General features: G+C 41.6%; 1 protein-coding gene across 4 annotated transcripts in view; it reads right to left on the bottom strand.

Annotated features, from left to right (window-relative positions):
- Positions 1–13,297, bottom strand: part of SPAG17 (sperm associated antigen 17) — a 239,057-nt gene that overhangs the window by 204,712 nt on the left and 21,048 nt on the right. For all 4 annotated transcript variants that reach the window (XM_060626305.3, XM_060626304.3, XM_060626306.3 and 1 more), the window contains exons 2-3: positions 1,681–1,821; positions 965–1,048 (exon numbers count right to left, since the gene is read on the bottom strand). In XM_060626305.3, the coding sequence (XP_060482288.3) occupies positions 965–1,048; positions 1,681–1,821 (225 nt within the window). The remainder of the gene's footprint in view (positions 1–964; positions 1,049–1,680; positions 1,822–13,297) is intronic.

The following is a 13,297-nucleotide window of genomic DNA, read 5'->3' as shown; positions in this document are numbered from 1 at the left end:
CAGAATCAGTTTTTCGTGATAGTAAGAGTAGGATGGCAAGAGTTAATGTTGTAAAATCCACCGTACTGTCAAGCGTAAATAAATCCAATGAAACTTGTTCAGATAGTACTCAGGCAATACTAAAGCGGCCATTAGGAAATCATCCAAGACCTGAGACACATAAAAACTTTATTAGATCACTGAAATAAAGTGCAAACAAGTTTGTCTTAGAAAGATCCAAAAATCTTTATGCTTTCAGTCTGACGAGCCATAAAACAGTGCCTGACAAATTTTAAGTGATATTCTAATTAATCACTGGATTTTTATAGCTTCTCGTAAGCTGTAAGTTCGATATTAACAAGGCAGCAGGAGAGGAAATCCCCTTGTACTGAGCATGAGTTCTAAGTCTTTGCATAAACCCAATGGTCACCCAGGCCAGACTTTTGTGTTAAGCATCTGCTAGGGACAGAATGGACCATTAATCTAAAAGTTATCATTATTTCATGTTGGTTGAAGTAGGATGGAAGTGTGCCCAAATTTCACAAACTGATGGAAAATTGTAACAGCTGTGTCTCTGTCTTGTACAGGAAACACTTTCTGGGGCATTTTTACATTGTTCCTTTGGTGAAACTAATACTTTGTAATACACTAATAACACAGCTCCCTTTAATATCATCACACACTTAATAATTACCATGAAAAAGTATGACCCAACTCTTTTGAATATAAAAACTTCTGATTTATAATCTTCAATTGGATGCAGGGATGGTGTCGACAATCTACAATTTTATTCCTAGAGAGGGATTTTGTTAGAATGGAGGCAGATTTTTTTTAAGTGTCTGCCCTCAGGCAGCTCCAATGAGGACCCAGAACTTGCTTTCAAAGAATGAATTAAAAACTTCTTAAAAAGTGACTATCAGATCACCACTTCAGTTCTCATTTTCTAAAAATTACAAAACTCTTTTCAGTAAAGATGTTCACCTACCTCATAATATAAGGGAGCACTATTGCCTACAGGTTTCTTTGCTTTCTTAGATGTAGTTCCAAGAAGGGCATTTGATTCATTGATCTGTAAGAAAATCAAATTCATCTATGACAAACAAGAGAAGCGCACTTAAAGAATAGTTAGGTATATGTAAATTTCAAATACTTAGGCGACTTGAAGGGTTGGGAAACCTAGCAAGGAAGAGATATTCATTAATTAAGTAAAAAATTTATAGGCACTTTGGTAAAGCTGTTAGCAGTTACAGGCCTATGCACCACCTGCCAGGACTTTCCTATGTTGTCATTCCTCTCTGACTTCTGACAGCTAGCCTTCTCTGTAGACTTAATTCTTCTGGTTTGTTATGGACTTTCCTAGAACAGTAAATAGTTTAGTCTTTTATTATTCAATCTTTTATTAAATAGATAATTCCTCAAAGAGCCTAGCAGGGAGTCTGGGATGGCTACAGAGGTTTGGTCAAATGAATGCATGTAGAAAGGGCAATATTCATGGGCCTAAACTAATTCTTCCCGATTAAACAGTTCACATTGATTCTAGCTAAATTTTGTTTAAAAGAATCCACCCAAATTTACCCAACAGCCCAAGAATAAGAAAGTCTTATTTAGTTTATTACTTTACTCTGTTATTTTAGGCAAAAAAAAAAAAAAAAAAAAAAAAAAAAAGTCTTCAAGGGGCTTAGAGGTGAAAGGGACAGGTACCTGCTGTAGAATGTCTTGCCATGATACGATACTGAAGAATTTGCGCTGAGGGACCTGGACGGCAAGAGTCAATGCTCGAATGGGAAGATCGTCCTCAATCCGGTTTCCAACTACAAAAGCGATGGAGCCCTTCCAATCATTCTGTTCAAAAAAAAAAAAACAGAAGGAATTAAATGATAAATACTCCTGGGTAGGTTTTGTGTCTAAGGCTTCCACCAAAAAAACAAGGTAATTTTCACTTTAAGCCCTACCTTAAAGGTAAGCGTTGAGCGTAGTGTGTATAAATTTCTGACTCAAGTGGCCGCAAGGCGGCAGTGTTGCACCAAATTTCATGTAACTCGACCAAAAAAACCCATTTTCTTTTGAAACTAGACCTTTAATTTTAAGGCAGACAACGTTTTAAAAATGGCATGCTTTCACAAGAATGCTGTCCAAGAGTAATTTGGTATTAGGAATAAATAGTTCGTTTCATGTTACAAATATATATTAAGAAATAATCTTGAAAGCAGAAATCTTTGTTTTGTTCTCTGATACATCCTAAGACTGTAAATAGTGCTAGGAGCATAGTAGGAACTCAATAAACTCTTGTTGAATATTGGGTAACATTGAATGAGTTGCCAAATGGGCTTTTATATGGGGTAAAAATTTAATCCCTGAAGTTTTGGTAAAGCACGGAACTAGAACACAGCTTTTCCTCCTCATGTAACACGAGAATCTCATTGCTAATTCACAAACGAATACTTCCCCCCACTCCCAGACATAGGCTAAAATATTACACTCGGACATGAAATTTGCATCAAATAATTTAAAGAAATGTTACTAAATGTTACAATATTCTTATTCAGCAATCCCTTTCTCTGTCTATTATGATGATAAATTCTCTTGAGAAGAAGCAGCTGGCTGGAGAGTAAGAATGGAATTCACTGAATTACCCACTGTGCGGTGCTGGGTGTCAAGGTCAGGCACACCAGGTCTAGTGCTTTTGCACACTCACAATCCTATGGGGAGATGGAAGAAGCAAACTTGATAAAGACATTTGGAAAGAGAGATAAATAATAAAGGGGGGCACACTAACCACGTGTCTTCTCTAGGCCTTACTTCCCCCATTTATAAAATAAAGGAGTTCGGACAGGGTAATACCTAATGTCCCTCTAGCTCTGCTCTAGAAATCTGATTCAAAAAGAGTAAAACTTCTTGTTGATGGATTCCAAAACAACGTCTACGATGAGGTGAAAGGATATTACACAAATTTAATGAATTGCATAATTTTCTGTGGTGCTCTGTGGTTTCTGTCCAGTCCATGGTCAGGGTGATGACAGAACTAGGGTTTAGGAGGGAGAAAAGACCTCAGTGCAAATTCTTTAGCATCGAATAATCAGTATCCTTAAAGGTCTCTTACTTCTCTCCACAGAAACTTACTAACTACCTAACAACACCCACCAATGTTGCATTCAGAACAAAAACCACACATGAAAGCAGAAAAATGTGTTATTTTACCTACAAAGTATGTGCGTGTGTGTGCATATGTACGTGTAGGTGTGGCTCGATGTGTTTGCCTCTGTTATATTGGGTTTAAGACCTTTTTCGTTTGTTTGCTAATTCACCATGGGAAGACTGAGCATCTGCTGTTTTTTTTTTTTTTAATATTCTGATTTTCAAAGTAGGTATGACATTTATAATGTATTCTTTTGACAAAAAAAAAAAAATTCCACTATCACCAAATGACCTTTCCCACATTGGATGCCTTTCTTATCTCTTGTCTGCTCCCCCAGTCAGTCAACACTGCAACTATAATCATTAAAGAAGGAAAATCTCTTTTATTCTCACAAGAAAGTACACGGTTCCTGAACAGGCAATACCCCCAGCTTCCTGTCAGTTATACTTCCTGACACTGAAGATTTTAATGACCACCTCTACCTTATCCCCTCCCCAGGGCAGATGTCCTCGCCAATATTTGAAAGCTGATAGGGACAAGGAAGGACTGCCGCTCCACTCTTTGGGGGACAATTCAGAAAGAGGGCATCACGGTACACCATCTAGGCACCATCTACCCATTAGTATCAGGTGTCAAAGGCAGGTGTTGACTATTTCAGACCAGAAAAAAATAAGGGAGGAGGAGGAGGAAGGAACTAACAATTATTGAAATCTGCCATGTGCCAGGCATATGTTATCTCATTGAATCCCTGAGTAATCCCTTTAAATAGGTGCACTAATACTTTATAGATGGAAAAACAGAGACCCAACGAAGTGAAACAACTTGTTCAAGGTCATTTTGGCACGGAGACCACATACGTGGCTTACAATTTTGTGATCATTTTGAAACGGTTCTGAGAGCAAGCCTTTGGGGTCAGAATGCCTTTGCATAATCCTTAAATTGCACCTACTGGCTACCTCATTCATAGTAAACATAATAGATGAAGATTTATATCACATGTTAAAGTGTATAAAACCTTCAAAAATAGATGATGTAGTAAATCCTTAAGACATCTTAAGATTACTTTTTTTTTTTTTTTTTTTTGAATCGATGATAGTTTTACAAAGGCTCAAAGAGGTTAAGGAAATTTCCTAAGCTTGTCTCTCTCCAAGCTGAGTGTTCTTTACTTTGCCCTGGATGCACCTTAACACGAGATCTGTTCCTCTGATTCATGGCACTATGCTGAAAATTCTGGGCCCGGTCTCTCCACTGGAAGGGGTCTGGAGAGTCCAGCTGAAACTCCATTTTTCTCATCTGCACTCGCTAGCCCACCAAACTCCTGCTCCCGGAATAGGATCTGTTTGGAAAAATGGGACCCATGAAGGACTTTATCTGAGTCATGGATTAGTGTCTAATCACATTGCCAGAACCCAGGTAAGCATGAAATGGACTGATCAGACAGTAATAATGCAAATCAAGAATGTCTGCAGAGAAGGATGCACTCACTAGCGTGCTGCACTAGGGGGCAGCGACATGTCAGGAAATGCACAATATTCAACTAATGAAAAGCAAGTCATTGCCCTGGGGTCTAATTAGGAAGAATCCTTAAATGAACAATGCTCTGTGGAGATCATTTCTGAATCTTTCTCTTGGGACTTCAGGATAACTGTAGATTACAAATTTCCATGAACTGGCAGCAGTTTTAGAAATAGGAAATTGTTTTGGAAAAAATGGGACACAGATTTGGTAAAAAGCTATTAAAAACACCCCTCCGCCCGTATCCCCCCCCCCCCCCCCCCCGCCCGCCAACATGCCGTTAAACACAGTCCTTAAATTTGGGTTCACAGGGCACCAAGAGAAATTGAGTACAGAGAAAACAAATGTTGACAGACCATAGGGGAGAAATGAACACACAGCACGCACTCTGGTGAGTTCTGACCAACTCCCACCGTAGGAGGGTTTGTTTAACACAATTCAAGAAGTTTGGGGTAACTCTTAGCATACGCCTAGACAAAGAAAGCATTCATCGTCTTAGAAAAACTACACTGGATGTATCCGATGGTGAAGGATCCGGGGTTTTAGCCTGGGCACACCTCAAACACCTTAGCAAATAAAGTCAGCTCTCTGTTGCCTGGAGGTATACTGGACACAGCTACAGCTGAGTCTTGCCCTCCAGCAGTTATCGATAAAGTCATTCCAAGGATGGAATGAAGTCATGTATGGACACAATCCATTACCTTCTATTTACTTTACCAGCCTCACCTAATTGAAGCTTAGCAGCAGGGCGTCTTAACCCAAACACAGACATCCCAGCCTTCTGAAGCGACAAAGTATTCACGTTAATGCAGCGACCCTGGCTGTCTCACATGCACCTACTGTCCCAGACACACAGGGTAGATTGATAATGACTTGCCTTTCCTATATGGCAAACTCTCCAGATTTCACTTCGGCATTCCTACCTCCTAAGATAGTTACAAAAACCCTTTCAAAAACAAGTGAAAACTAGCTTTTGGCCCATGGGAATGTGATAGCTTCCTCCTATTAGCACAAATAATCAGGTAGGGGAATGGCAATGTCACACAACACACGTGGTCTCTCCCTCTGCCTTCGCTGGCCTGTGTCAGGGGGCCTTCTGCCCTCAGAGACCTGCCATGAGATTCCCACGGTCCGCTACCTAGTACCGATTGATCCTGACGAGCTCTATGAACCAAGAACTGTCACAACTTTTATTTGGAGGAGATGTACAAGCCCCGAATAAAACCGATGAGGCATTTGAGGAGTCAAATTCTTTTCAGAGCTATTGAACACCATCCAGATAAGCAAACCTGTACTTTAGGTCGATACTCCACTGAAAAGATGACCTTCTTGTTAAGTAGATTTACTGCCAGGGGACAGGGATTTGTGAACGTCTTTCTCATACCAGGTTTTTCCTTCAAAAGGAGCCTTGGATCTCCATCAGCAAAGGAGTGTTAATGTGGGCTGTTGGCCAGCAGAAGAAATATTTTTATTACATAGACCCGGCTGCTACAATCGTATGTGTTAAAAAGGGGTTGTAATTATAAAAAAGTTAGGAATATAGATTAAAAATGGGTACATGCTGTTATCTAACAAACAAGAACAATACAATTTCCCAGGATATGCAGTTACCTCACCGCTTTGACTGCCTTTACTAAACAAATTCTTATTATACATTCTTCTCTAACTACAGATGCCTCACAATCTCTAATAAATACTGTAGTCTGACGTGGTCATCATACTATTATAGCTGCTCCTTATTTAGGAATTGGTTCATGTGGCTGTCATGTGTTCTCAACTGGATCATGAGCTCTTTAGGTCAGAAATTAGGTTGAATCGCTTCTGTACCTCATGGTGCCCAGCAGTAACTGGGAAATAGAGCAGGGCTCTCTATAAATATCTGTTGATCAATATTTTAAGGCAACAGAGAATGTGCTTGGATGGCGAGACTTTGGCTCTGTGAAATCATAAGGCACTAGAAGGTAGCATATCATGAAACCTTGATGCGCACACGGTCTGCAGCTATGAGGCCTTTTAGGAGGGGAACAGGCTGTATCTGATCCAGCATGGTTTATGGCAGGCGTCCGTGACAAGGGTTTGGGGCGTTAGGCCCTGCAGCTGTGCCTCCGCTAAAACAGGTTTCCTGGGAGTGGCTCAGTCGAGCAACCAGATGGTAGGGGAAGGAGGCAGCTCTTCCAGATAAGAGGGGAAGAGCCAAAGACTCACATACAAACATGCATGGACTATAAAACCACTCCTCCCTCTCTTTTCTGCTTTCTCCCATCACCCAACAAGAGGGACCTCCATGGCCTGCTCCCTCCTGCCCTCCACCCAACTGCCTACAGGCTGCAAGTCCTGTGACTCTCTTTCTTGGTCCTTATGAAATTCTTAAGAGCCTGATTTTATGGCCAGAGAATATTAGGGTGAGGCGGGGAGGGAGGAAAGACAGAAGCCGCACAGGGTATCAGGGGCCAGATGTGCAGAATCCGAACCTGACACATGGGGCATCGCTGCCCCATCCGTCCTAACCTTCTGACCCTCAGCAGGAGTGTTCTGGGTCCGATTGCCCCCACTCTTCCCGACTGCCCGGTGAGGTTGTGGCCACAACGTGAAATCCCCCCATGGTGGGAGTATCGAAACGACAGCAGTGCTAAATGCCATGAATCAGGGCTTTGCCCCTAGAGAACCGGTGGGTAAACATTTACCAGCATGTCAGGGCCCCGCCCCAGGAAGGCCCATGCGTCTAAGACTGACATAGAGATGCCAAGACCGTCTCTGGAAAAATACTGAGGACCAAGCAGTTTCTCTCCATCTGTCACACTCCCCACCCCCCATATATGTTGTGCAGCGCGTGCTGTGTGAAGTGATATTGTCTGCCCATGCTGTTTCTGGTGTGACCCAGTCTGAAGTGCTATCCTCCCAAATGAGCTTTATGAAAAGCAGACGAGAGTGAGGAGAGAGAGGCCACTACGGCAAGAGCTGGGCCAACCCAACCCGAGGCTCTCCTTTCCTCCCAACCACCTCGGGGATACTTTTCCACTCAGGCATCTGACTCACTGGACCACTGCCGTGGCGGGGTCGGGGGGAGGTTGGTCCCCGAGCACCTCTCACCCACAGGCGGCGAGACTCCGTCACACTTCAGTGACCTCCTGGAGAGGTGCAGGTCCTCGTGGCATAGTGATTAGGAGCCTGGGCTCAGGAGGCCGACTTCTTGGATTCAAATTTTAATGCATCGTCTGTGTGTCCCTGGGCAGGTTACTTAACTTCTCTGTGCCTCAGGTATAAATGAGGATAACCACAGTACTTGCCTCATGGGATTGTTGTGAAGACAGAATGAGTAAACCTACAGAAGGCCCTTCTGAGCACAGCACCTAGGAATGATCATAGGCATCACCATGGATCTTATTTTTGGTGGGGGCTTCTGTTCTTGGTAGCCATTAAAACAAATATGGTTATTCCATACATGTTGTTCCCAGCGGGGAGAGCTTATGAGTGAATCAAGAAAAAAAATCAAGCAGAATATCAACAGCTGTATCATGAAAAAGAAAACCTTAATTTGAATGACAATCTGTAGAATAACTCTCTTTGATAATGATAAACTTATTAACTGATATACTTCTAAAACATCTTAGGTCCTTGGAAGACAGGGCAAAAGTCACGAACATACTATGCTTAAAATTCTAAAGGTATGGTCTTTGCAGAGCTATGGGAAAAAATGCGAGAGTGTGGCAGAAGGGGGCTTGAAATCATTTTGAGCTTGGAAGAGGCCAGGCAGAGACACGGACTCATCCCCAACTGGGCAAGAGATGTGGGCCGGAGTCAGGAGAGAAGGGCAGAGGTGACCAAGGAGGCAGTGAGCTCGGAGGAAGCCGCACAGAGGGCTGGGGCAGACAGCTGCACCGGACTAATTCTCATTAGAGACGGAGACCCGCTCACTGGGCTTAAAAAAATAAGAACACGATCACACGTTTGGTATGTGAATTGCAAATATTAATCTGATTAATTGTATGGACGCAGACCTAAAGCCCAGATACCACGCAGGGCTAGTTCTTAAAAACAAAAACAAAGTGATTAAAGTTTATTTTTGATAGAGAGCGTTCATGCACCTCTCTCTCCAGATCAGACAAGTCCCTGGCCTGTGGCTATATTCTGGCTCCTCAGGGCCCCTTACAGGGCTTTCTAGAATTCATCACCCCCCTCTCCTGAGCAGAATGTAATTTATCCACGTCACCTCCTATTCAGCTCAGGGCCTTAATACTTGATTTGTTAACTAGACAAATTAATATACCCCACAGCATTAGTGACTGGGACCATCTTAGAGTTCTGTTTTGTTTTGTTTTTTCTCTCCATGCTATCTGCATTTTCAGAAAAAGAATCTGAGCGACTCCTGGACTAACTCAAAGGGATGCCCTGCTAACGGGGGTATGTTAGCAGTGGTCTGGGCCAGTGGAAAAGGCTCCCCTAGAATCATACCACCTAGATAACTTCCTACTTTGCTCATTGGCCTGGCATATTGTAGCATTCAATAAACGTTTCTTGAACTTAGCAGCCAAAACCACACAGTAAGGAGAAATTTTTACACGTTTAGAATGGGAAGGACAGCTAAGTATGTGGCATTTTATCAGGTGCACTCAGAACTTCAGAAGGAACTATGCCTCTGAATCACGGAGCATTTGAAGTAAAGAAAGGATATATTCCTTTGATAGGTAGACGGCACTCTAATGTCTTCTGTTCACTGATGAGAGCTCAGCCGTCCAGAACCATCTTTACTGTGCACGCACGTGCTATCTGGCTGGTTTTCCTTCTTCATGAACATTAGATGTGGTCACTAACTAAAATTATTGAAGTTCTGGTGCAAAGACACAGAGCCTTGAAGTGTTGTTCACTTCTGCCTCTGTGGTTTCTTAGACAAATGACGTTGGAACTACCTTTGTGCCTCAGTTTCTCATTTATAAAGATAAGCCTAATAATACAAGCTTCCAAAGGTTTTTCTCAGGGCTCCTCTGAACAAACACACCCAGGATCATTTTGTAAACTGTAACGTACCGTGCAAAGGTAAAACATTAATAGATTAAATAATTCTTATTTCCCCTAGAAACTTCGGCAAAAATGGGTTCAAAGAGCTGGTTGCTTCTTTAGTTTTGAATTTGGCTATGTCCTGCCGATCTTTTTTGGATGCTTTAGCCTCTGAGGTTGGCTGTCTGATCGTTTTTCTTTCGTTTTTCAGAGTCCTTGGCCCATCCCACTGATGTAGCACATGAGCCTAATTCGGTTTTGCTCCGTGCATCAGAGAGTTTTAAGACAGCTAGTAAAACACCACATGGAAAAGCTTTGCAGGGAATTCTACTCCACAGAGAAACCACAGAAACTACGACACACCTTAACTATCTCCCCACCCCCAACAGTTGGCTAAAATTACGGCTCCGTTACGTTGGTACAATCCAACCGGTTTTGTTGCTCGGAGCAAAATCTGAGGTCCAGAACGAACTTCAGAACATAAGAAGTAAGGCAAACCTCAAAAGGAAACACGCTTCTTTGGGTTTTCAAACAAATATTACATATCAGAGGCATTCTTCTAACGGAGGAGACCAAGCAAAGGGAAGAGGGGTCCTGCTAATTGCGCCACAAATGTAAAATGGGAATCGGGGACTCACCCCAAAGAAAGGAGATCCCTTTTCATCATCAGATATTAAAGGCTACAACTTGTCATCAACTCCATCCTCAGACATGGGACCCTCTTGTCCCTCCCTCAAGTCCCTTCAGTGTTGAGTTGCTATCTCCCACATTAAAAATGAAGATGTATGTTCAAGACTCAGTATTAGCTCATGATTACCCTCTCATAGCCTTTTTCTTTGGTTTTTGTTTTTTCCCATCTTCATTTCTCTTTTTTAAATGCCATTTATCCGCTGAACGTTATGGGTATGTTCCATAAATTTGTATGGCCTTGGCACTGAGACTACTCAGAGGGAAAGAATAACCAGCCAATACTCTTCCTAATGCATCATCCGTGCCCCATAGCTGCTGCTGAGTTCATTACGTGTCACGGACAACTCATTTTCCTGTAGTTAATCCAAGTGTCCTCACTTATTTGTTTACTACACAAGCACTGATGGAGTTTAATTTCCACATCCATCTAGAGTGAGTACAGGATCCCCAAGGATGCTGCTGACCACCACAAGGATACCAGACTATCTTGATTGTAAACACTCCATCTTATTCTCTTCCAAATTCAATGAACTATTCAAGAAACACCAATATTCCGGCAACCAAATTATGATGTGGGAAGGAAGGAGAATCTAAGGATGGTCCTAGGGCAATGCCAGGTCTTCTAGATACCCAAGGTTGACCATGCTTATAGGGAATGATGCGGTTAATCTGAAAACTCCCAGAGGGTGTCTCAAAAAAGCTTCAAGGGTGCCCCTTGAGCAACAATGTGCTTAGGAATCTGTGATCTGCCTCAATTCAATAAGAAACAAGCAGCAATTCTACCAAAAAAGCATTTGTTAGTGTGATTAAACATCTGTGATATATGAAACTGCAATGGTTACACAAAAATGACTAAGATAGGAGTTTGAACGTAAGCAAACTATCTTTATATTTCAAAATAAGTTCCTTAAAAGACCTTTCCTTTGTTCAGGCTGCTTAACAACCTCAACTTCTCTGGCCCATTAAGGGAGTCAGGATTTGCAGCTTTCCAGAGCTGGCATTGTGCAGTGACCTTGACTTCTCCAGCCTCCCAGAAAGCAGGAGTTGTTCAATGAAGGCCAGAGGTGGTGGAGATCTGTCTCTGGTGAGAAAACTGGGATAAGACCCCCAAACTGACAAGCAAAGGGTAAAAAGGACTCATCAATATCAACCAGTCCTGGCGGGTGGGCAGAGTAGAGCATGGGTGGGTGTCTGAGGCAGTTCTTGGGATCTTTCTTCTAGAATGCTCATGACTTTCTTCAGATCTCCACTCCACTGCTGCTGTGTTAGGGAAGAGTTTCTCAGGAGGCTGACAAGAAGGTGGGGTGGAGGAGAGCCAGGAAGGAAGGCGTCACTGAAGTCAGGGGAGGAGTGGTATATATCGTCAAAGGCAATTAGAAGGTTACCAGTGACCTTAGCAAGAGCAGTTCTATTTGAATGAAACTGCTTCCTGCTCATTCCTTCACTCCTGCAACACTATCCACCCTCATAATTCACATATCTCCTTCACCATATGAACCTCGTGTAAAGACCATGTGACTAAGTATTCCAAGTTAATGATTATGATAAATTTCAAGCCCTCGATCTGGATATGGTTATTAATTTTCTCCAATTACACAGGTACATGGAGTCTATTTATTGGTTACATCAGGGCAGTAATTCACTATAATTATTCCTTTCCTATTGATTCCCTAATATAGTCCTTACAATAGCTCTTTCAATGGTGTAATAAAAAGAGAACTGGCTTTAGTATCAGAAAACCTGGTTATTAGTCCTGATTCCAACCACATGGTCTTGGAAAAACACTCAGATACTCAGAATATGGACCTTAGTAAAATAATGCTTATAGTGGAGAGTCATTCATTCATTCAACCAATATTTACTGAGGAGTTACTAAGTGCCAAACATCAAAATGGGCATTAGGAATAGAATGCATAGGCATGGGACATAATTACTATCCTTAAACCATATCAGCCTGGGAAGGAAATACACAAATAAAAGTGAAAAGAGACTATATATGAAAGTATTTCATAACTATAAATCACTGTACAAAGTATTTTTTTTAATTATTATACTGTTCATTCTAATTTATTCACTAATAATGAACATTTACTAAGTGGGGACCTATGCTGTATGTGCTACTCTAAAAATGGAGGATACAAAAATGGATAAGAGCAATTAAAGGTAATGAACTCTATCTGTATATCTCAACATGGCTGACTTCAAAACACAATGAACGCTGAATAAAAAAAAAGACAAATTGCAGAACTGGTAAATAGAATATGGAAATTAAAAAAATATAGTCATCATACAGTAACATAGAGTAATCATACAGTGAACAGTACTATATATCCTTCATGGATATAGATAAAGAAGTTCATAGATAGGCTGAGAGGATATGCCTTAAATTCTTGTTGGAGTTTGTTTCTGGGAAGAAAGAGAAAGAAATAGAACAGGGGGTGGCGGTAAGGACAAAGTTTTCAGGGTTTTTTCAGCGTTTACTTAAGAAAAAAGACAAAGTAGCAACTGTCAATTTTTCATGATACAATTTTCCATGGTACAAATGTGCTTGTTATATTATTCTTTGAGCTTGTCTGATTTTAAAAAGTACGGAAACAAAGTTTCTGGTCTCAAAAGACCCCCACAGTCTGGTAGGGGAGACAGATATATGAAAGTCACAATGTAAGGTGATATGCATTTTACTAGACCACATCTCTCTCTGTGTCTTAGGCAAAGTTTCATGGGCAGATGCCACTTAAAAGAAATAGTGAAAGGAATTCTTCAACTATGTCTCTTGCTTGTCCACTTTCTCTCTACACAGTGGCCTCACTTCCACTGCCTCAGAAAAGCAAAATTTTCTTGCTTATGTTTCCTCCCCTGTTCACATTTCATCTCCATGCATTCTTCATGAGTCTCAAGAACTTGCTCTTTTCCTTGGACTGAGGAAGATTCTAATCCCTCCTCTGCTGTTCCAGAGCCAATGATTCACTTTCCTTTGACCTT

Source organism: Panthera onca, chromosome C1 (assembly GCF_046562875.1).
Source record: "Panthera onca isolate mPanOnc1 chromosome C1, mPanOnc1 haplotype 2, whole genome shotgun sequence".
Lineage (NCBI taxonomy): Eukaryota > Metazoa > Chordata > Mammalia > Carnivora > Felidae > Panthera > Panthera onca.
This window is presented reverse-complemented; position numbering and strand designations above follow the sequence as displayed.